General features: G+C 38.5%; 1 protein-coding gene across 1 annotated transcript in view; it reads right to left on the bottom strand.

Moving 5' to 3' along the window:
• Nucleotides 1–14,577, bottom strand: part of LOC134669426 (integral membrane protein DGCR2/IDD-like) — an 86,269-nt gene extending 71,692 nt beyond the window's left edge. Inside the window, exon 1 of the mRNA XM_063527004.1 lies at nucleotides 14,447–14,577. Coding sequence (XP_063383074.1) covers nucleotides 14,447–14,498 — 52 coding nt within the window. The 5' untranslated portion in view covers nucleotides 14,499–14,577. The remainder of the gene's footprint in view (nucleotides 1–14,446) is intronic.
• Nucleotides 14,578–25,971: the final 11,394 nt, after the last annotated feature.

Here is a 25,971-nt window from a genome sequence, read left to right on the forward strand (position 1 = left end):
AAACTAGATTTGTGACGTCCCACGGGAAAAGGTACCTTATGAGGGTTTTTAGTTTTAGACATATATTAAAATGTTTTGTAAAAAGTATAAGTATATGCAGATTAGTCCCGTTCTTGTCAAAACCCAGTTCTGATGATGGGATCTATGAAGAATCGAGGGAACACCTCAAATCTTAAAGGCATACATATAGTGATTTTTGTGTTTTTATTTACAAATCAAGCATATACATTCACAAAAGTGACATTGGATGAAGTGGAACTGCTGATGAAGATCAGAACGAAACTCTTCAACGACGCATAGTTCACGTTTGGCGATTTGTCCTCTTCGTTATGTTTGTTAAGCAAGATAAGTTTATAAGCTGCATTTTTGTCAATCTCGAGTTCTGATGATGGGATCCATGAGGAATCGAGGGAACTCCTCAAATCTTAAAGGCATACATATAGTGATTTTTGTGTTTTTATTTACAAATCAAGCATATACATTCACAAAAGTGACATTGGATGAAGTGGAACTGCTGATGAAGATCAGAACGGAACTCTTCAACGATGCATAGTTCACGTTTGGCGATTTGTCCTCTTCGTTATGTTTGTTAAGCAAGATAAGTTTATAAGCTGCATTTTTGTCAATCTCGAGTTCTGATGATGGGATCCATGAGGAATCGAGGGAACTCCTCAAACCTTAAAGGCATGCGTATAGTGACTTTTGGATTTACATCAGAAAATCAAGCATTTTCATTAAAAACTGTCGCATTTGATGAAGTGGAACTGCTGATGATGATTAGAACAGAACTCTTCAACGATGCATAGTACACGTTTGGCGATTTAGATTTTGACTTGGATTGGGACTGGGGCTGGGACCCGGACCCAGACTCGGGCCCGGACTCGGACCCGGACTGTGACTCGGACCCGGACCTAGACTCAAACCCGGAGTCGGACCTGGACCTGGATCCCGGCTCTTATCTGAACCTGAACCCGGACCTAACCTGACCTGACCTTGCACCAAACCTGAGTTCCACTAGGTACTGCGAGGGTTCAACATCAGCTCTATCTTGGGTACTGCGCTCCCAAGTGCTCATCAAGACGTGTCGAATGACCAAAACAGCATGTGTCTATGTTGCATCAAACCTGAGTTCCAGTAGGTACTGCGAGGGTTCAGCATCAGCTCTATCTTGGGTACTGCTTTCCCAAGTGCTCATCAAGACGTGTCGAATGGCCAAAACAGCGTGTGTCTATGTTGCACCAAACCTGAGTTCCACTAGGTACTGCGAGGGTTCAGCATCAGCTCTATCTTAGTAACCACTTTTCCAAGTGTTCATCAAGACGTGTTGGATGACCAAAACAGCGTGTGTCTATGTTGCACCAAACCTGAGTTCCACTAGGTACTGCGAGGGTTCAGCATCAGCTGTATCTTGGGTACTGCCCTCCCAAGTCCTCATCAAGACGTGTCGAATGACCAGAACAGCGTGTGTCTATGTTGCACCAAAACTGAGTTCCACTAGGTACTGCGAGGGTTCAGCATCAGCTCTATCTGGGGTACTGCTCTCTCAAGTGCTCATCAAGACGTGTTGGATGACTAAAACAGTGTGTGTCTATGTTGCACCAAACCTGAGTTCCACTAGGTGCTGCGAGGGTTCAGCATCAGCTCTATCTTGGGTACTGCTCTTCCAAGTGCTCATCAAGACGTGTTGGATGACCAAAACAGCATGTGTCTATGTTGCACCAAACCTGAGTTCCACTAGGTGCTGCGAGGGTTCAGCATCAGCTCTATCTTGGGTACTGCCCTCCCAAGTCCTCATCAAAACGTGTCGAATGCCCAAAACAGCGTGTGTCTATGTTGCACCAAACCTGAGTTCCACTAGTTACTGCGAGGGTTCAGCATCAGCTCTATCTTGGGTACTGCTCTTCCAAGTGCTCATCAAGACGTGTTGGATGACCAAAACAGCGTGTGTCTATGTTGCACCAAACCTGAGTTCCACTAGGTGCTGCGAGGGTTCAGCATCAGCTCGATCTTGGGTACTGCCCTCCCAAGTCCTCATCAAAACGTGTCGAATGACCAAAACAGCGTGTGTCTATGTTGCACCAAACCTGAGTTCCACTAGGTGCTGCGAGGGTTCAGCATCAGCTGTATCTTGGGTACTGCTTTCCCAAGTGCTCATCAAGACGTGTCGAATGGCCAAAACAGCGTGTGTCTATGTTGCACCAAACCTGAGTTCCACTAGGTACTGCGAGGGTTCAGCATCAGCTCTATCTTAGTAACCACTTTTCCAAGTGTTCATCAAGACGTGTTGGATGACCAAAACAGCGTGTGTCTATGTTGCACCAAACCTGAGTTCCACTAGGTACTGCGATGGTCCAGCATCAGCTCTATCTTGAGTTCTGCTCTCCCAAGTGCTCACCAAGACGAGTTGGATGACCAAAACTGCATGTGCCTATGTTGCACCAAACCTGAGTTCCACTAGGTACTGCCAGGGTGAATAGACAGTAAGATTGAATGTTTACTTATTCACAGAAACTTGTTGTTAAATTGGGAATCGAATCGAAGGTGAGGTGGGTCAGAATCCAAAATTTTAATCATCATGGTGGACAATAATGTCCCTTTTTACAGAAGATGACACATTTTTCGATTATTTTTAGAAGGCATTGAAAATGATGTGGTGGACAGGTGGATGACACTCATTACAGGTGACCGATGACAAGAAACCAGGTTAACGGCAACGGACACAGGTTAATGACGCCTCTCGATAACCTGTCAATATTTTCATTGGAATTTGTACTTATTTCTCGATAACCTGCTTCTACTATCGATAACCTGGAGACAAAATATCTTTCACCTGTCCTTGATATCATTAACCTGAATTTCAAACGCCTATATCTCCTAAACTAATTGAAGGAATTGCTTCCCTTCCACATTTTCTAATAGTTAAAGTTGCCTTTTAACAATCCCAATAAAAAATAATTTGGCCAAGTCCGAGATAGCTCGAGGCAATTAGTGTTCCGTACGGCTACCATCAGTTTGGCATTGACATAAACGATATCGTGAACGTAATTTACTTCCTATAGGTCTATCTCTTTCGCACTAATATGTCAGTACGAGCGAGATGCATAGAAAGTAAATTACGTTCACGCCCACGGTAGCGTTTATGTCAATGCCAAACTGATGGTAGCCGTACCGCTCGCATCGTTACATTTTACAGAGGTTGTTTGCCTCTTTTTAGGGTACCGTATTCAACTACACACACAGAACAATAGTACAAAGTGTCTAAGTGCGAAGGCCGAAGGCCGAGCTTTAGCAAAATGTCATCGCTTTAGCACAGAGCAATAGTACAAGTGTCTAAATGTGAAGGCCAAAGGCCGACCTCCGCGTAGCCCGAAGGCCCGAAGCGTCCAGGATGTCAGTGCTTTAACACAGAACAATAGTACAAGTGTCTAAATGCGAAAGCCGAAGGCCGAGCTCCGCGTAGGGCCGAAGGCCCGAAGCGTCCAGGCTGTCAGTTCTGTGTTTAACCACTGACATCTTGCAGGCGTCGGGCCTTCGGCCCTACGCGGAGCTCGGCCTCCGGCCTTCGCATTTAGACACTTGTATTAATTACCTGTGTTTAGAACTGACCTCCTGGATGCTTCGGACCTTCGGCCCAATGCGACTTCAGCCTTTGGATTTTGCGACTTAGACACTTGTACTTAAAAATACTTGGAAAAGTTACGGGAGGCGCGCGTCTGTCGGACGCTTCGGATCTTCGAATCGCTCCTTCGGCCTTTGCATTTAGTTAGATTCTTGTACTATTGCTTTGTGTTTGAATACCGAAGTCGAGCATCTCGCGAATGCTTGATGTATTATAATAATTTAGAGTAAGGCCAAGCGCGCACCACGGTTTTTTGTCCTGCGATAATTTTGTCGCAGAAATGCAACGTATGTGTTTATATGTTAGTGCGCGCATATGCGACAAAAAAATCGCAGCGATTTTTAAATTGTGATTTGTCACATTTTTCCGCAATTGTTCGCGACGCGATTGTCGCAAAGTGAATTGCAGCATGCGGAGTTGTATGGCCCCGCGCGCACTATGATAATAAAATCGCACCCCGGCCGGACCTCAGTCGGCATTTCGCTCTCCAAACCCCAACATCTCGGCACCTGCACCTCCAATGGAGTCTCAAAATGAGACGCTAGATGTTGACCATTTAATTATGGAAATAGACGGGGATCACCAGTCATACAGCAATCGCATATTAAAGACACGTTTCATGACAAGCGACTGGTCGACTTTTTCATTTTCATCGCAGTGCGCGCAGTGAATTTTCTGCGATATATTACAGCGCGATTCTAAAATCGTGTCGCAAAAATTTATATCGTGGTGCGCGCTTGGCCTATAATACCTTAAAATGTAACATAACTCCTTCAATTTGAATTTAGAACTCATTATTATTTTTTATTTGATTTTGTTTCTAGTTCTATGCCATATATATAGACTTTAATATTATTTAGAACTGCTAAAAAACAAGATCGGCTTACTTTAAATATTTCGTCAATTTTACCTTTGTTTCTAAAAAACTGTGATATTTAACTGTCATATAGGTACTATTTATTAATGTCTTCCAAAATTATTTTCTCGTAACAGGACTGAGGGGCTACCGCGTAAACCGAAATTCGCAATTTGCGGGGATCTTTCTCTTTTACTCCAATGAAGGCGTAATTAGAGTGACAGAGAAAAATGCTCGCAATTTGCGAATTTTTATTTTCGCGGTTATAGCCCTGAATCTTGTTGCTCACCGATCCGTTCAAAAATATACATAAGTACTGAATATAATTAATAGATATTATAATTATACAATTAATACAGAAATGTAATGGTACTTAATGAAAAGGAATATTGTGTATATTGTTTCGACGAATCAGATACTCTCAATAAAATCTATACATGAGGCCAAAGCTGTTCATAAATATTAAATGACTTTATTATCTCTATACGCCTTACTAACTCTATGTGTCCTATTGTGGAAAAAAAAACACAACGACAGTCAAGAACGGAATTCTTAATTTGAATTTTTCAGATTTTTGAGATGCTAGTCCATTGCTTGGAAAGCCCGTTCGAAATTGAAACTTATTTGCAATATAATAAGGTCGTATTTTGTAGATCTCTCTCATACTTATAGTAGGCTATTAAGATAAAATTAAATATCCCACAAAAATAAGCAAGCAGAATTAAACTTTATGTCAAAGACGTAAGTCATAAATTTCAATGCCAAAGTTTTAACTAAGGATGTTTCTCGCCTAATATGAATTGACCAGTGTAAGCATCAGTTAGCTAGCCCTAAGCAACCAAAGGTCAAGCTGCAGTTGAAAAACTAATAAAGATAAAGTTAAGCTGATAATTTTCCCGCCGTCTCCATGCTTCTTTAAGTTGGGTATTGACTGGTCAGCTGCCTGTTAGCTATAGTTTTCGCGAAAATCGCCAGGACAGAGGTGAAAATTTTTGTATGAAAACTTGCAACTTTAAATGCATTTTTTGACGAAACTATTGCAGTCTAAAATGAAGTCAAAATCAGTCCATCGACTCAATTTTTTGCAAGCTTTCTAATGGTACCCCACACGATTCTTACAAATGAAAAAAGTTTCAGCCTACCCCTCTCAACCCCCTAAATTTCCCCCTTTAATAAGAAATAAGCAGTTTTGACTTATTCACAATATGAGTGGTGGTAATTGCTATAACTGTTCCAAATTTTAGGTATCTATGTCAAACGGTCTCTGAGAAAAACGTATTTAACTGATTTGCAAGACCGAAGTGATCCCATAAGTGTTCCGTAAACAAAGTTTTGTACGGAACACTAAAAATACGAAAATGCAAAATTTTTGAAAAACGTTAACGTTAACCTGGCGGTGCCAACTTTTTGAGAAACGACCGTAGTTTACTTGCAGCTCGATGTTAGGCAGTTCGATGGTATGGTAGTTCGATGGGAGGCAGCTACCTAGAATAGTTGTTGATGATTCATGTAAATTCTTTAAAAACGTATTAAAAGAGCAATCTAAGAAAGTGTTTCCATTGCCCATGGTGTCCTCCTGCTAGGTTGCACTCTTTACATTATATACCTAACCATTTTGTAAAGTAATATGGGTAAGTAGCGCCATAGCGCAAGTGTGAACAATCAATTTAAGGATATTTCAGTACATCTGGTGCTACACATATTATTCATATTAAGTATTTTATCCACGGGTTAAATATCATTTTGATTAACTGAATGGCACCGGAAATATTCAATTTACGAGCGACCTCTATGAAAAATGATATTAATTACCGTTCATAATTACCTCCATTTAACTCTGAGCACGGAATAAGTAGTATTTCATACAGAACAGACACGTTCCACCTCACCCCGAATAGAACTACTTCACCGCAAAGCACCAGATTATCAAAATTTCGAAGCCGCCCTTCCACACATCGATTGAAACCCCTTTTCTATCCTAAATTTTTCAATGTATATTTGCTTATCGGCGTGATTCGGGAAATAAATTAGAGATTCACTAGATATGAAATAGTAAAGATATGTGACGTTCCACGGCAAAAGGTACCTTATTGGCGGCTGGCGCTTACGCTATTATTAACGCCGCTCCAATATTCAGCCGGGGCAATGGTACCTTTTACCGTGGAACATCACATATCTTAACTATTTCATATCTAGTGAATCTCTAAATCATTTCCCGAATCGAATATTATTATACTTATATTAAAATTTATAAAAGATTGAATAATTTTCGAAGTTGGGCACCACCGGTGAAGTTAGCCAGGATTCTCTACGATATTATAGTTTTGCCAAACCTATTATCAATGAATTGCGACATTGATAAATAACGGGGTTAGCAAAATATCAGCTTCATGCATCGAAGCTTTCGAGTATTTAGTAACTGGAGAGGCCTTGGCTGTCATTTTCTGTACAAAACAGTCTAATTAAAACCAAAATATTACTTTGCTAATGCGCGTAAAAAGATAACGTGCTAGTCAATCAGTGCTATTGTATATTAATATACTCGTATTATTATTTTTTGTTCATCGAAAATATGTCCGTTATCTGGGTTCTAGCAGAATTATCAGTGCTTCACCCGAAAGAGTGGAGCGTAAGTATCACTGAGCCAGAACCCTTTTGCTTTGCTGCAACGCACACAGCAAATCTACCTCTTATTGATGCTTCTTGTTCTTTTTTTTTATTATTGGTATTGTTATTGTTTCTATTTTTTTGACAAAATTATAGTATTGTGGCAAGCGAATAAATGGTTTATCTATCTATCTATCTACTTTCACTTCATTTCGCATGCACCATTAGCGTAAGCGATCTTTAAGGTAGTATTAAAATAAAATCAAAACCGTTACAAGTTCTTAAATCTGAATCGGCCTGTGGGGTGAGAATAAACAGCCATTAAGTTGAACATCAAGCCGTATTTTATAATATCTTGACAGGATATAAAGCCTTTGTAACTTTTTGGTGAACCTTAGGTGGTAATATTTGCGTTAGGGAGTCGATTTTTATAGGTACCTACTTTATAAATAAAACCGGGCAAGTGCGAGTAGGACTCGCGCACGAAGGGTTCCGTACCATAAAGCAAAAAAAAAAAAAACGGAAAAAATGCAAAAGGAAAACGGTCACCCAAGTACTGACCACTCCCGACGTTGCTTTACTTTGGTCAATAATCACGTTTGTTGTATGGGAGCCCCATTTAAATCTTTATTTTATTCTGTTTTTAGTATTTGTTGTTATAGCGGCAACAGAAATACATCATCTGTGAAAATTTCAACTGTCTAGCTATCACGGTTCGTGAGATACAGCCTGGTGACAGACGGACGGACGGACGGACGGACGGACGGACAGCGAAGTCTTAGTAATAGGGCCACCGTAGGCCACGTCTACGCCTCGGCTAGTCTGTGGCCATGAGTAAGTCCATTCATAATAAAAAAAAAGGTCCCGTTTTACCCTTTGGGTATGAACCCTAAAAACCAGCCAAGTGCGAGTGGATCGCGTGCACGAAGGGTTCCGTACCATTACGGCAAAAAATCACGTTTGTTGTATGGGAGCCCCACTTAAATATTTATTATATTCTGTTTTTAGTATTAGTTGTTATAGCGGCAACAGAAATAGGTACATCATCTGTGAAAATTTCAACTGTCCAGCTATCACGGGGTCATGAGGTACAGTCAACGGTAAAAATATGGGTGTAGACAACTTACTCAAAAATATGTCCCATTGTTCTTAATTCACTGACATAAGAGTTATGGGACATATTTTTGAAATGATTTGTACACCGTTTTTACCGTTGACTGTACAGCCTGGTGACAGACAGACAGACGGACAGCGGAGTCACATTTACATTTGTAAACAATTATCTCGAGCTATACAAAAACTTTTATCCTATAGCAATATCATTTTACAATACAATACAATACAATACCATTTATTTATCTCATATGAGCTAACAGTGTTTACTACTCACACGGTATTTGTTACATCACGCACAAAAACCTCATAACAGGGAAAACAAACCGGCCAACAACGCTTCCCAAACTTTGTGACGTTCATAAGAAAAAGAAACAGCTGCTTTGACCTATTTCGGTTCGTCTTTACCTCTGTGTCGTAGTTAACGAAAGCATGTTCACGAAGATAAGTATTCTTTGTTCTTACTCCGGCCAGTATAATACAATTAGAGTGAATAAAAATGGGTCATGATCTCATGATTAAAACTTTTAAATTTGTTAAATAGGCATTTCTATTTAAAGTTGTACCCCCTTTTTATATTTTTTCAGACAGAATCACGAGCTCTTTCGATCCTCATATGAAAAGAAAGTGTTTCCAAAATTGTATGCAATTTTTAATGGTCCGATTTGTTACGGTCATAGAAGGTTGTATTGAAAACCGTAACCAAACGGGCCAAAAATAGTGGGCACTATTTTTTTCTCAGTAAAAATGGAAAAGTTCGTGATTCTGATTAGAAATAATATAAAACTTCCCAATTCTAACACAAACATTTTTGGTACGAGTACTTTAAAAAGAAATGCCCAAATGTCAAAAGTGTCGCCATGTACACGAGCATAGGCCAAAGGTATGGCTATGGTATATCTTTAGATGGCGCCATACCTTTGGCCTATGCTCGTTTAGATGGCGACACTTTTTGACATTTAACAAACACATATCAGTGAAAGAACAAGGATCGAAGTCAAATGGCGTTCTAAAAGTTTTAATCTTCTGTCGAAAGATGGCAGTAAATTTACTGTGTCTACAAAAATTACTTTTACAATCCGCCTCTATACTAAATTCTCTTTGCTTAAACTGCCTTTGACTTTACACATACTAAGGTAAACGTACTGGTGTTCGACGCAGTCCCAGTACATGTCATCTCGAAACTTAAGTCATTGTCAATAGAGGTGACATTAAGGTGTCATCTATTGGGCATTAGTATGTCGAGCACTAGTGAGTTTACCTTATGGCCTAAAAATGGTATGAGCTAAAGGCCAGACCTGTGGCCATCACGTATAATTACGTCGGAGGGGAGCTGAGGGGACCTGCAGCGAGTGTGGCCGCACATTAGCTGCAAAGATTGGCTACGTCAGTCACCTGAGAGCGTACCAGCGACGCTCTCAGCGGTAGAAACGCAGTCGCTGTAGCCGAAAACGGCCAGGAGATGATGATGATAACCTATATCGCTACATATGTCTAATGTCTATCGGCCCGATTCGAACTTTTTACGTCAGTTAATAGATCTAGAAACGATATGGATTAGATATGTCAGTGTCAAATGTGACGTTTCTTGAAACAAAAACGTCACTTTTGACACTGACACATCTAATCCATATCGTTTCTAGATCTATTAATTGACGTATCTTACGGTGCGATTCGGGAAATGATTTAGAGATTCACTAGATATGAAATAGTAAAGATATGTGACGTTCCACGTAAGAAGGTACCTTTTGGCGGCTGGCGCTTACGCTATTATTAACGCCGCCCCAATATTCAGCCGGGGCAAGGGTACCTTTTACCGTGGAATGTCACATATCTTTACTATTTCATATCTAGTGAATCTCTAAATCATTTCCCGGATCGCGCCGTTAAAGTTCTAATCGGTCGGTTAACTTTGTTACGAATCTGGGGGTCAAATAACACTAGTCTCTGTCCCACCGCTGACAATTTTTTTTTACGAATGAGCAAGGACTGCCCCATTTGGCATCCTGCCACGGTTCGATATCTCGCATAAGTAATTGGCTAACAAAGAATTGTTAACGATAACAACACGAATTCAGACTTAAACCTTGACTACAAGTAATAGAACTCAGTTTTGAATGGCAAATTATTGAAATAAATTGTTGCAAATTAGCGTTTCTTGATGTAAGGGGTGTTTTTTGTAAATTAATGAGGCTTGAAGTTGAAACAGATGGGAAAAGAAAATATGCTGTGTTGTTTTTTTTTACACGAGGTTTTGAGCAGTGATTATAAAAAAAAAATTAAAAAAAGCTATATTTGACATATAGGTACATTAATTTTACGATAGCCAATTGATTTAAGAGTTATATGCCTTTGGTGCGTTGCGTGGCCTGTCCGATATTGCAGGATGTGCTACGACGGCGTAGCGAATTCTCGTAGCGGCGCTCGTAGCGCTTCTGGGTAGGGATTTCGTAGACCCTCTACGCTAACAACTGTGACGTGTAGAGGTTTTAACTTTTGTTTGTGGTTGAAAAAAGCCGACAAAACGTTTTTATATCTTGTTTACACTATTCATTAATTTAACACTGACACGCCTATTCGGATTTCGAGATAATCACAAGATCTAGAGACGATTTAGAGATCATCTAGATCTACATTAGATATCGACTAAATGTGACTTGGATAAATCATAATACTTACACATATCTTTAAATTAATCATATCGTAACTTGTTGAAGTCTAGTAGAAATCTAATTCATTTTTCGAATCGAGCCGATTGTAAAGATATGTGACGTTCCACAGAAAAAGGTACCTCCCTCGTGCTTGAGAGGAGGCCTGTGCCCAGCAGCAGGACGTATATAAGCTAAATCATCATTATAAAAGGTTTCATGTGATTTGACTGATAATACTGTACAGTCAGCAGCAGAAGTTGCTAAGCGGGCGAGGTGTTCCAAATTACCTTGACACGCTCTTATTCTCTTAACAATAAAGTCGCGTCTAGATCATTTTGAACACCTCGGCCGCTTAGCGACTTTTGCTGCTGACTGTACATTACCTGAACAAAAATACAACAGGCTTTCGATTTAATTAACTTCCTCATATTTAATCACAGAACACACTCAAACAGAAATGAATACACCAGCCGACTGAGAAAATAATGAAATAACTCACAATTTTATGAAACACGCACACGCTCCGATAAAATGGAAGCAAACAACATTATATTCTTTACTTTGTAATTGTGAACCATTCGAACTGTGTTAATTGTTTTTATTTGTGACGTTCCACTGCAAAACCTTATGGCGGCTGGCGCTTACGTCGCATAGCGCCGCAATAATATTGGAGCGACGTTAATAATAGCGTAAGCGCCAACCACCATAAGGTACCTTTACCGGTGGGTCGGCACATTTGTCGAATACATAATAATGTTTATCCTAGTATTACAATTGGTAATCATCACATTTACTTGTGAGTTACGTAAAATAAGTTACTTTTTTAAAGTCCCATATCTCAAGAGAAAAAACTGAACTCTTATAGGATCACTCGTGCGTCTGTCTGTCTGTCTGTCGGTCACAGCCTATTTTCTGGGAAACTACTGGATCAATTAAGTTGAAATTTGGTACAGTCAAGGAATTTAAATTCCGACCCATTTCGTACTTTGTCACAGTGACAATCAATATGAAAGCCGCTAGAGACCTCATACGGTTGTCACTGTGACAAAGTACGAAATGGGTCGGAATTTAAATTCCTTGACTGTACACTGGAAATTAGTGACCCGGACATGTAACGTAAACAAATTATTTTAAACATGGGGTCCACTGTTGGGGGCTTAAAAAATAAAGTTTTTCAAACTATATCGTGTTATATATCATAATGAAAGCGCTGATTTTGAGAATTTCAAAAAATTGCCATATCTCCTGTCACTATCTAATATGAAGTACGAGCGAGATGCATAGAAAGTAAGTTACCTTCTCGACAGCGTTTATAACAGTGCTAAACTATAGTTCGTTTTTTTAGCATTAGAAAGAACTTGAAAGAAGGGAAGCGATCTTGACATGTCATTTAATTGAAAAACGCTTTTTAAAAATCAGTATCTATTACTTATGAAAGCAGAAAAATATAAATAATCGAATTAGATTCATAATTGTTACATATTTGCCGTGACTTATTTTTAAAATGTGTTTTTCAATTAAAAGACACATCAAGATTGTTTACCTTATTTCTAATGCTAAAAAAACGAACTATAGTGGTAGTCACACTGAACACCACAAACAATTTGTACTATGTCGACTGACATCGGTTTTAGGTCAGTTATTGAATTTTAAAACGAATGGAATGCGGTGGTTAAGACCGAGCGTGCCGCAAAGCATATAGCGGTGACATTGGATTCACTTTCATGCCGCAGTTGTTATATTACCTATGTACACACGTACAGCCGTATTCGAACAATGAGATACGTCAAATACTAGATATTGAAACGATATGGATTAGATATGTCAGTGTCAAACAAGTGTCAAAATTGACATTTCTACAAACAAAAACGTCACTTTTGACACTTGTTTGACACTGACACATCTATTCCATATCGTTTCAATATCTAGTATGGCGACCCGTCTGGCTTAGTGGGTAGTGACCCTGTCTGTGGTTGTTTTCTATGTATTTAAGTACATATTTAGATATATATATATATATATATCGTTGTCTGAGTACCCACAACACAAGCCTCCTTGAGCTTACTGTGGGACTTGGTCAATCTGTGTAATTTAAGAATGTCCTGTAATATTTATTTATTTAATAATGAACCGTATTCATACATTATTCTTGAGTCATATTAAATTTCGTAATACCGTAAAAACGACTTAATGTCGTAGTTAATTTCGCTCACATCAATCAGCGTCGAGCTAACGTCAAACTCGTGTCAAAACAAAATTAAAACCGTAAAAATTTTTTAAATCAGAACCGGCTTCCTGGATTTCAATCAAAACAAACGAAGCACGAGTTTTTTTTAAAGTTGGAACCGCGGGTTACGCTCTACGGCAATTATCAGCACCTTCACTAATATGTAAACATTTTTCGTCCTATTGCAATGTATTAAAGTACAAAATTGTGTAATTGTATTTAGCGTCGACGTACTGTCTCCTAAATTAGGTGATTTGTGCCAAACTATGCATATATAGGTCACGTCAGGACGTCTCTAATAGTTTTCACTTTAATTATATTTCTTTGCTTTTGAAAACCATACCTATCCTAAATGACGCTTAGAAATTAATATTTATTTGTGGTGTGGGGAAATTGTTATTAATTTTAAATAAATTAACTTAGAAACAAACATCACTGAGCCTAAAATATTATTTATAAGGTATATTTTCTAAGTTTTAAATTATACATATGTACTTACAATTTTATGTGCTAATAAATGCGTTATATATGTATTATCTATATCAAAACGAAACGCTCAAAATATATTAAAACGCTTTGAAACATAGGTGTTGATAATTTTGCCAAGAGGTTTTTATTTTATTTCTTTTTACATCAGTCATAGTTTTTTTCATTGTATTGATTTTGTAAATTTTATTTCATTTCATACGAATATTATTTACATAACGGTATATTTTTTTTGTATTTAGTACTTTAATCTTCATGGGAGCATACCTACCTAACATTAAAAACATAACATCTAACATTGTATATTATTCAATGTTAGTATGTCTCACAACAGTTTAAAATCGATTAAAATAACAATTTATTTTATGAGCGCATATAGTATTTTTTATTGTAAATTCATTAGCATTTAGTATTTTTTGAACAATAGAAGAATCCGAATTAATTGTAACTGGGGGGGGGGGGGGGGGAGACTGGGACGTTATGTTTATGACACTCACAGAATCATGTAAATAAAACTGTAAATATACAAATTTCACAATCACCCAGAGCTATATCTTTAATAATCGAGAATCCACTTTTGCTGCAAGCAGTATAAATAATATTAAAATATTAAATGGACATATATCATTTAGCGAAAATGATCCACGTTCATGAATTTGCATTTAAATGAATCACTTTTCTTTTTGACAGTAAGTTAATTTTTTTCGTCCCTAAATTACATTATTTACATCTTTATAACCGAACGCATATAAACAAACAAATCCATTTTTTTAATCTTCCACCAACATGTGTTGGTGGAAGATTAAATTCCCTCGCTATTTTTATAAACTACAATAGTTTCCGAACGCATCCACATTTTTTTTTTCAAAAAAAGAACGTAAACTCACCGGCAAACGCAGCGAGCAGCGAGACCGCGAGCGCGAGCGTGCCGGCCGCCATGTCTGAGCGGTAAGCATGCCGTACGCAGACTGCCGACTGCCCCGCGCCCCCGACTGCGGCACTGCGACCGTGCACTGGGTTACGGGGTACGGGGCTTCGGGTCTTCGCTACCAATCCTCTAGCCGCCCATACGTCAAACCTTGCCAAGCAAAATGAAATTTTATTTTGTCAACACAAAGTTCAAATTAGAATGGAACGGGAGACCTTTTTATAGGTCTCTGGGCGGGTGGAGGTTATGAAAATATATTAAAAATAGAGTGGGTAAAATACTTATTTAACTTTTATACATGTCTTAAAGGTGCTGATGTAAAATTATATACGGTCAGGTGCAGATAAAAGGCCACCCGCATACCGACTTTATGCACTTTATCTCTGCAGCCAGTCCATTTTTACGTTAATTACGTTGAAGAGAATAAAGAAAAACTCAATGACATTACATGAAAAAGGTTCTAACCTTGTGCGGGTTGAAATACGAGAATCTCACAGTTACATTCTATCTTTATATCACTCAAATATTATTCAATTAAGCTACATTTTGATGAAATAGCTAATAAAAGTGAACTCTAGTACTGGTGAATAAAACTCAAAATATCCTGTCCAAATATATTTAGATGCGAGGTCTGCAAGGTAACTTTACAATTTCCATTCGAATTTTAAACAATTAACGCTACAAATTTGAATTTCGAATTTTAAACAAGCTCACTGACCAGCAATTTCGGAACTAAAGTTTTTCAATAGAAAGGAGGATGGGTCAATTATACATAGTGCTGCAGACATTTTGGACTAGTCATTGAGTTTTCACTTCTGTCGGCACTCCCGGAGTGCAACCCGTTGTTTTTTTAGGGTTCCGTACCCATAGGGTAAAACGGGACCCTATAACTAAGACTCTGCTGTCCGTCCGTCCGACAGTCGAAATTTTCACAGTTGATGTATTTCTGTTGCCTCTATAACAACAAATACTAAAAATAGAATAAAATAAAGATTTAAGTGGGGCTCCCATACAACAAACGTGATTTTTGACCGAAGTTAAGCAACGTCGGGCGGCGTCAGTACTTGGATGGGTGACCGTTTTATTTTGCCGTTTTTTGCATTATGGTACGGAACCCTTCGTGCGCGAGTCCGACTCGCACTTGCCCGGTTTTTTCAACGAACTATGCCATTTAGTTTTCTATACCCCGAAGTTACGTTAAGCCAAGTTACCCGGAATTCAATGAAAACAGTATATTTGGGTGGTTTTACGGTACCTACTCAAACGTGAAAATAAAAACATCTAAACAATAGGGGCTGTCCCTATTCTCGGAGTAAGCAGCCTCAGGAGACGTGCCCTTCTCTATAAACATTATTAATGGAGTTTAGTGCTCACGTCTTCACTCGCCGTAATCAAATAAACCGCAATGTAAAGGAGTAAGATTTAAGGACAGATTTACCCTCTAGATTTCACTTTTAACCTCTGTATCTTCGTGAATCTAAAGGGGCCCACTGATTAACAGTCCGCCGGGCGGTGTCAGCCTGTCAGTTAGAACAAAATTTTGACAGTTCCGAACAACTGACAGGCCGATACCGGCCGGCGGACTGTTAATCAGTGGGCCCCTTAAATGAGCGTTTCTTTTATTTTTTGCCATTTTACAAGCTTTTATTTAGTTTCACCTGACCGTTGTCTGTCTGTCTGTATATAATCAAATCTTGCAAGTTAAATTTGATCCACTTCCCGGTTTCCGATTGAGCTGAAATTTTGCATGCATATATAAATCGGATGGCCATGCAATATTATGGTACCATCGACCTGATCTGATGATGGAGTCAGGAGGTGGCCATAGGAATTCTGTGATGAAAAGCGCAACCTAATTGTATTAGGGGTTTTAGAATTGTCTCGATGAGTATTAGTAGTTGGCAAAAATTTCATTTTTGGTACAAGCTTCTATCGCTGACTGTACTTTTCTTACAACAGACAACTAATACTCATCGAGACAATTCTAAAAACCCCTAACACAATTAGGTTGCGTTGTTTCATCACAGAGTTCCTATGGCCACCTCCTGTCTCCATCATCAGATCAGCTCGATGGTACCATAATATTGCATTGTCATCTGATTTATACATGCATGCAAAATTTCAGCTCAATTAGAAACCGGGAAGTGGATCAAATTTAACTTGCAAGATTTGATTACAGACAGACAACGGGATAGCTAAATAAAGGGGCCCACTGATTAACAGTCCGCCGGCCGGTATCGGCCTGTCAGTTGTTCGTAACTGTCAAAATTTTGTTCTAACTGACAGGCCGATATCGTCCGGCGAACTGGTAATCAGTGGGCCCCTTAAAAGCTTGTAATAAAAGGTTATATTAACCGATAGCAACACATGGCGTGTCAATGTCAGCAGTCGCGTGTTGCGTGCCCTAATCAAACCGCATATTTCCTATTATTACCAGTTATAAAGAACACTATTCCAAATAAAAGAATCACAACTTGACTTAGTATTGACTAGCGACCCGCCCCGGCTTCGCACGGGTTAACAAATTATACACCTGAACCTACCTCAAAAACCTCTCTATTGATAGGTGAAAACCGCATGATCCGTTCAGTAGTTTTTGAGTTTATCGAGAGCAAACATACACACACATAGACAGATGCGGCGGGGCACTTTGTTTTGTGATTTGATTGCGAATATTATGCTACGACTCGCTACTGCCACAGAATAAATAATAGTACTAGGTACTGAAGACTCACTCTCTAACAAAACGCGTCTGTTACGATCAGGACAGATATGGCCGCTAGGTGGCGACAGCGCCACGCGCGGCTAATGGCTTTCCCCAAAATTGGTGTGGAACGGATGTACTTTTTTAGCTACCTGTAGCAAAGCGACGAAATCGCGGAGTGAGCCACGCCTGCTACTGCCAAAGATATATTTATGCGATATCTCAATCATGCTTATCGCATCAAGTTCCAATCATGTCAGTAACAAATCATGTTGACGTTTTTAAGTTTCGAATTAGCCTCCAGTAATAAGAGTCCTGCCGTGACCAATGGGAGAAGGTGAAAGTGCTCTCAGCTTTTTTTGTTTAAAGGAGGTTTATTACTGGTTTGCCCTCTAGACCTATTTGGCACGCATTTTTCTATGCCACGCTGAGGCTAATAAGGGCCCGATTCGACTGTAATAATAGTTTTAGAGTCTGACCTAGATAACTATGCAAGGCATTTGTAATGATAAAGTATGGCAATGTCAAAGTTATATTTGACGACCGGTCTGGCCTAGTGGGTAGTGACCCTGCCTGCGAAGCCGATGGTCCTGGGTTCGAATCCCAGTAAGGGCATTTATTTGTATGATGATACAGATATTTGTTCCTGAGTCATGGGTGTTTTCTATGTATTTAAGTATGTATTTGTATATTATATATATCGTTATCTGAGTACCCACAACACAAGCCTTCTTGAGCTTACTGTGGGACTTAGTCAATCTGTGTAAGAATGTCCTAAAATATTTATTTATTTATTTATTTATTTATTTATATGAAAATTTACGTTTGTATTGACACTCATTTGTTCTGTTCAAATCCGTGCAAAATTAACCAACTGCCGTATTCGAACTTCAAGATATTCACAAGAGACGACACGTACTAGATCCATTCTAGATACGTTATAGGTAGTTTAGATATCAACTAGTTCTCTTTTGCAGAGCAATTCGGGCAACCAATGTCACTTTTACGTTAGGTAGAGTAAGATATCTATTATTAGATGCGAATTGGATCTCTAAGTCATATTATCCTGTGGAAATCGTTCAAGAGTATCTCCAGAATCGCGAGTCAGAATGTCAAATTTGACAGGTTAGATCTTAAACATGTCGTTATCGTATCTTGGTGATGTCTAAAAGATATCTATTAGATGTCTATTTCAAAATCCGAATCGGGCCCCAAGACGGACTCTTCATGAACTGTTATTGCGAAAATAGAAATTTTCAATACGAAAATTTCGGACACTTGGAAACTTTCCTACCTAAAAATATGTAAAGTCACCTGCAATAATATGTTACTCTTCGAAGGCCGCAAAAATATGTGACACGCTCTCATGGCTCTACAAATAAGATCGTGTCAGATATTTTTGTGGCCTTCGCTGTGTAACATATTATTGCACATCAGTATTGACAATATTTTCAACCGACTGTGACAAAGGAGGTTATTTTTACGAAAAAAGTTAGGGTTAAAGTTCTTCTAATTATTTTTGGTGCGTCCTTTTTTAGAAACCGTTATCTCCGCAGGACCTAAAATATTTACGAAGGATCCTAAAAACCTAGTGTTATTTTTACCCGGCAAGCCTAATATTAGTAAATCATATTAGTCCTACCCCAGAGACCCTCGTTATGGCGGTCTTAACATTGAATGCACGCCGCTCCGGTGTGCGAGCGGGACAACGCTATATCCGTGCATAGCTGTCTCGCTCACACGTCAGTGAGACCGCGTATAAAGGATGACTCACGTTAGACCGGGCCGTGTCCGGGCCGGAGCTGCCCGGCACATCGTTTTCTACGGAAAGCATCACGTGATCGCCTGTCATGTCACAAAAGTCAGAAAAGTAAGCGCCGGAAGCTCCGGCCCGGACACGGGCCGGTCTAACGTGAATCATCCTTAACTCGGGCAGTGAGGCGTGACATTCAATAAGAGGTTCCGTAGGGACACAAAGGCGGTAGTGCGGGAAATTGGGAGTTGTAAGAACAAATTGTCACCTAACTAAATTATTGAATTGAAATTGTTTTCGTTATTTGAATTAGGGACAGTGAAAAAAGTATTTAATATCCGACCGTTTTTGTACAGTCAAGGAATTTTTCCCATTTCGTACTTTGTCACAGTGACAACCGTATTAGTTAGGGAGGCGAGGTAGCTAGATAACTGGCGTAATTCAACGGCGCCGACGAGACCTAATCAAAATCGAAAGATAAAATAATTTCGAAAAGAAAAGCTCGTATGGCAAAAACCATTTTAGCGGTGGGTTTGGCGTGTACGGTTTTTCAAAAATGTTAAAAAAAACAGTTACTTGGGCATTCTCGAGCGAGTCAGATATTCATACTACGTATGCCCCGAGTGCCTCTGATAACAACGGTATACTAATCTGCCAGTTTGCGTGGTGGGGGTAGGCATATAAAGTAGTCAAAAATGCAAAAAAAAAAAATACTCGAGCGCGTCAGATTTTCGGAAGGGGTGTTAAATAGGCCCCAAGGAAGCTTCCTTTAAAAAAACTGACGATTTCGGCGTGACGATAAGTTACGATGAATTTTTGAAAATGCAAAAAAAAGAAGTTTTTTTGAAATACTCGAGCGCGTCAGATTTTCATAGGGGAGGTTTATCTCGGTATCCTGAAAGCATATTTTTTTAATCTGACAAAAATGTTGGTGGGTTCTCTTAATCTGACCGAAAAAGGTTTTTTGGTTTCTTTTTTTTCCTTTCTTTCTCCTTGATAAAACGGGGAATTTAAGAATGACAATAAAGCGATAGATACAACCAACGTAAATGTAGATGAAATGTAGTACGAAGTGTATTATTTATTCTATAAAAAAATGAAATGATATAAAAATTGGATTATAATTGTACATTCGAGAAATATACCGTCGGGTCTTTTCTCTCTCTTCATCGGCGTCATACTGAGGGCACATAGGTCTACGTTAGGGGACCATAAACATATATATATATATTAGGGTGTACCGAAAATTAATTCCCTTCTACCGCTTCTTTCCCCACCAGCAATGTTGCGAAATAAAGGAAAAATACTGGTAGAACGGCATATTTCCGCGAAGCGCTCAGTCTGTATTACATGTTTATGGCAAATTCCTCTTTTTTGCTTCAATTCTTCACTTCGTTTTGCTTACGGTACGTCCAAAAAACAATTTGAGGATCAACAGGCTATTGAATAATAGACATACATGAAACTGTACATGTTAATAATACTTTTGTATACAGATACGCGTAACTTTTTCCGAGTCCACGAAAATTGTCGAGAAGCTTTAGAAAAAAAAAATTTTGAGATATAATAAAAGTCACATAATTTAATCATCGTTATTTCATATCAATTTTTTTTAACACCCTCAGTTTTCGAGATATACTCAAAAAACCGGGAGTTTGAGTTTTTATGATGCTTCAAGTCAAAAAGTTTTAACTTTGGACAAAAATGTAAAGAGACCTTTTTTGTGTAAAATAAAATTACCTTTTTTGTTTATTTAAACTTTTTTTGTTGTAAAATGTATCGTTCGCGACTTATATGCCGCAACGCGTTCTTAAGCCCCCTCCAGACTATGCGCGTGAATCGCGGGCGAAGCCGCGAACGCAAGTGTGGCGTCGATTTCGCAGATTGTTCACGCCTTCGCGCCTTGTTCTCCGTTTTTTGTCGGTATTTCGGCCCGCGTCAAAGGAGACGCGAAGCGCGAACTTGCAAGACTCCACATTACACAATATTTTGGCTCCTCTGTGGCAAGATAAATATGAATTATATTATGATTATATTATATTAAGCAGCTATATTTTAAGGTTTTACAATAAAACAAAATGGAAAAACAGCTAAATCACGTATGATGCCATAGATAACTAACAGTTAAACTCGATCAGCTGATGCTTTTCCGCCATATTGCCGCAAACCAAACTGCGAAATCGCCGTGAAGTGTGCGAGTGTGGAGTCATACGTCAACTTCGCGGTATGTTCGCTCCGCGACGTCGCGCCGCGATTCACGCACATAGTCTGGAGGGGGCTTTAGGAAGACGAAATGGCTCCTCCACACTTCCGGTCATGCGGAAACCGGCAGATTTTGTATTTTTAGTAAGTTTTAGATTATATTCTTCAAGATAAAAAATAAAAAAATCGCGCTCGAGAATGCCGGATTAACGTTTTTTTTTTACAAGTTCGCGACCCTATAACTCGGCGGCGTCAAGGACTTATCGTCAGATTAGTTAAATTTAGTCTTTAAACACTAAAATCAACCCCCAATATCTTAATCTGACGCGCTCGAGTATTTCAGACTATCCATTTTTTTTTACTAATCTGATCGTCTATCCTAGGCGCGCGTCACTACATATAGAGCTAAATACTTTACAAGGTTGTTCTATTAGGTCTAAGGTATCTCTCATATCTTAAACTGCCACGCTCGAGTATTGCCGAAAATTCCCCTATTCGCCTCCCTAACCATATGAGGTCTCTAGCGGCTTTCATATTTGTAGTGTATGCGATTATGCGAGTAGCTTAAATAGCATACATACGCCGTCTCGTGTGTCCTTGTGTTGGCTGCAATGCCATAAAAAAGTAACTGTCACTGTCTATGGTACGATGGCCGCGGGCTGTACGATTGCTGTTGTGGAAGTGAAGTTATATTGTGTTTGCGAGGGCATTGCCGAGCCGGTGTTTATGTTTAGGTGTTACATAGTTACATAACTACTAATTTAACAAACACTATAAGTGGCGACGAGAAAAAGGTAAGCTTTAATGCTAAAATCTCAAGGAAGGGGATCACCGGTCTCTGTACAAAATTAAAGTTATAATTGCATTCCAAAATTAAAATTATTTCGTTATTTTGCGTAGCTTCGTATACAAAACATTATTTTTACAATATATTCGATCGTTTGTAACATTAAATTCCATACATTATGATGTAATTGGGGTTTTTAATGCAAATGCGAGGTTTGTTTACCCGGCTCGTATATAAACAAAGTAAGGAACCTGGACAGCGTAAATACCTAGTAACAGTGTTTCATTCTGGGATTTCTACAATCTTATTACATTTATACGTTAACATTGCATTTAACTTGTAGTTTTTCTTTCCTCCTGCTATTAAGTAGTTAAAAAATAAGTTGTCCATATTCACTCATAATGACAAGACAAGTACTGCTAGTTACCTACAGATACAAAATGATTCCCGGGTTGTTATAAAAACATTTATTTTAATGGTAATTATATTATAAGAATACAGTATTTAAAACACTGGTCTAATTAAGGCAAATCATTTCATTAACTGTATATGGGTCATACCATATGGGTGTAAGAAACAATATTTTCTGTGAGTTCCATACATATCTATTATCTGATGAATTATAATTACACAGTGAGCCTCTAAATAATCACACCATAAGAAACATGTACTGCATATTTTTTAAATTTCAACTTAACTGACAGTGAACAGCGGACAGAATGGCGCAAACATGTTGTGGAGGGTCGCTAGTTTTGTAATGAAACCGAAATGGTTCGCCACACTCGCTGATAAGAGGTAAAAAAAAAAGGACGACAAGGTGTCTCAGTACCGGTTTCCACAAACTTCTCTTGTCGAACCTGTAGTAGACCATGTTGGTCTCGCATCGGTCTATTCAGCCACCAAAAAACGGTGTTTCACCGGTGACACCATAAAGTGAAAAGGCCTATGATGATGATGATGATGATGGTGAAATAGGAATCAAGGTATAAATGTTCTATTTTGGTTGAAATGGGTTTGTCTCAAATAATAAGTAAACATTTATTTTACTTTTATTTAACTTGCAAGGTAAGATATACATATGTATCCATTTTACATTTTGTTACCTCGCCTTGAAATAAAGAAATAAATAAATATGATATAACTATGTATGTTGTAACTATGTATGTATGTTTGTAGGGGTCAAACTTGCCAGATAAATTGGACCCTTTTATCATTGTTCGAATAAGCTTGAACACCACATGCATGTGTATGTTGGGTGGCAATGTGGTATTGTGGTGCCATCGAGCTGGTCTCGTTATGAAGACGGGAAGTGGCATATAGACTTTGTTTTGAATTGTGATAAATAAAAAAAAAATAAAAAAATGTGAATTATGATATAACATAACCTCCATATAATTGGAATTGATTAACATAACCGCCATTAAATTGGAAAATGTCTGGTAGTTCAAATGAATGCCTCCATTAAATTGGAATGGGTTGACAGCCGCCATTAAATTGGAAAATGTCTGGGTTGACAGCCGCCATTAAATTGGAAAATGTCTGGGTTGACAGCCGCCATTAAATTGGAAAATGTCTGGTAGTTCAAATGAATGCCTCCATTAAATTGGAATGGGTTGACAGCCGCCATTAAATTGGAAAATGTCTGGGTTGACAGCCGCCATTAAATTGGAAAATGTCTGGTAGTTCAAATGAATGCCTCCATTAAATTGGAATGGGTTGACAGCCGCCATTAAATTGGAAAATGTCTGGTAGTTCAAATGAATGCCTCCATTAAATTGGAATGGGTTGACAGCCGCCATTAAATTGGAAAATGTCTGGGTTGACAGCCGCCATTAAATTGGAAAATGTCTGGTAGTTCAAATGAATGCCTCCATTAAATTGGAATGGGTTGACAGCCGCCATTAAATTGGAAAATGTCTGGGTTGACAGCCGCCATTAAATTGGAAAATGTCTGGTAGTTCAAATGAATGCCTCCATTAAATTGGAATGGGTTGACAGCCGCCATTAAATTGGAAAATGTCTGGTAGTTCAAATTAATGCCTCCATTAAATTGGAATGGGTTGACAGCCCCCATTAAATTGGAAAAGGTCTGGTAGTTCAGATGAATACCTCCATTAAATTGGAACGGGTTGACAACCTTCATTAAATTGAGAACAGTCTGATGGGTCACCTATTGGTTACCAACAAATTTGATATTTCAGGTTGCATTAAAGTGATTACATAGATATCATGATCAACAACCATCGCTGACCCTGGAAGGGTTAGATTTGGAAGGCGACCGAAGTTCCATCGGCAGCAAATGGGAGAGATGGAAGAGGTCATTGTTCATAATATCTGAACGCGGCGGACGTCACTGATAAATTAGAAATACATATACGAGGATAAAAACAAGGAAACCTAGATTAGAAACAAGAAGACGAAGAAGTTAATGCTATTTACAATAGAGTCAATAGAAATAATAAAATATATGGTACTTACAGAACTAAAAGGGAAGGGACACACATCAATAATAATATAAACTCTTGTGGACGTTGTGGAAATAAAAATCATTAAATGCATTACAAAGATTGCCCTACACTAGGAAAAACTTGTTTTATATGTGGAAAAATGGGACATTTTCGCCAATTCTGTGGTATGAAAAGGCACTCAAATATGAACACAAGAGGAAACAAAAAAGCTAGAGAAGAAGTAGGTTACATTTTTTAATATGTATTGATTGACAAATATTGCTGGTTAATTCTGGTTGTAAACCGAACCTTATTACTGTACAAAAATTGGAAACCTTGAATAGTTTAGAAGCTAGAGCAATTAACCAAACGTCCATCACAACCAAATTTCATATGAATATGTCACGTCACAACCATTTCCTAAGCTTACAACTGCTAGCTATGTTAATTTCCTACATTCGTTTGAATTGGTAGTTGCAGTTAGTTGTATTTTATAAAATTGTTGATGTATTGTTATTATTTTTGCTTGTATGTAAATTCATGTTCACGTGTAAAAATGCCCTTGTGGCCTATTTGCTGAATAAATGTTGAAGTTTGAATTCAGACAGCTCTAGCAGGTTGTAAGGGAGGAGTTTTGATCGTTCTGTGTAGAGTGTAATATCATTGTTTAGTACTTATGTTGGCCCTATATGAATGAGTGAAATGTTTCAAATTTAGTCATTTAGGATGGAGACAAAGGACTTTCAAGAAAGTCTAATGGAGTACCTAATGTACCTATTAAGATATAAATTATATTATATTAGCGTATTAATGTATGTAGGTACAGCCTCATTCATCCACAGAAAAAAAACTGTTCATTAGATGGCAGAACAGGAACAAACTTCCATCGATTGATAGACTTAAAAGCACTGATGTTGATCTGGATGTGCGTGAGCGAAGATACAAAAAGAAAAGGGGTAAGAGTATGAGTCTAGCTGAAAGAGATAGAGTATATATGTTAAGAATATGGATAAAGGAAATAAATTCAGATCGAACTACAACCCAACACCTCATACTGTACAGAGTTTTAATAGAGGTGATGTATCTGTGGAGAATTATGTAACAGGGCAGATACTCAGAAGGAATATGGTTCATCTGAAAAGTGGGAAGATGTTCAGAGGAACGATCAGGAAGAAGGAACTAATAGAGAACACAATGATAGTGATAATGAGCGAATGTAGCTGTGATTTAATGTGCCATGATTTGGTTATTTGTTTCTGGGTTGTGGTTGTAATGCTGTTAATTAGTATGTACTTTCATACTTTATAAATATAATATGTACCTGATTTATCTGTTTCAAAAGTACATATAATATGTTTCGTTACTGTTTAATTTGGAAGACTGATTCTAGTATTGTACCTAGTAATATATTTGCTGTGGTCATAAAGCTCTTGTTGTTAATTATCTAATTTAACTTCAAGGGAGGGATGTAGTGTATGCGATTATGCGAGTAGCTTAAATAGCATACATACGCCGTCTCGTGTGTCCTTGTGTTGGCTGCAATGCCATAAAAAAGTAACTGTCACTGTCTATGGTACGATGGCCGCGGGCT

Source organism: Cydia fagiglandana, chromosome 12, assembly GCF_963556715.1.
Source record: "Cydia fagiglandana chromosome 12, ilCydFagi1.1, whole genome shotgun sequence".
Classification (NCBI taxonomy): Eukaryota; Metazoa; Arthropoda; class Insecta; order Lepidoptera; family Tortricidae; genus Cydia; species Cydia fagiglandana.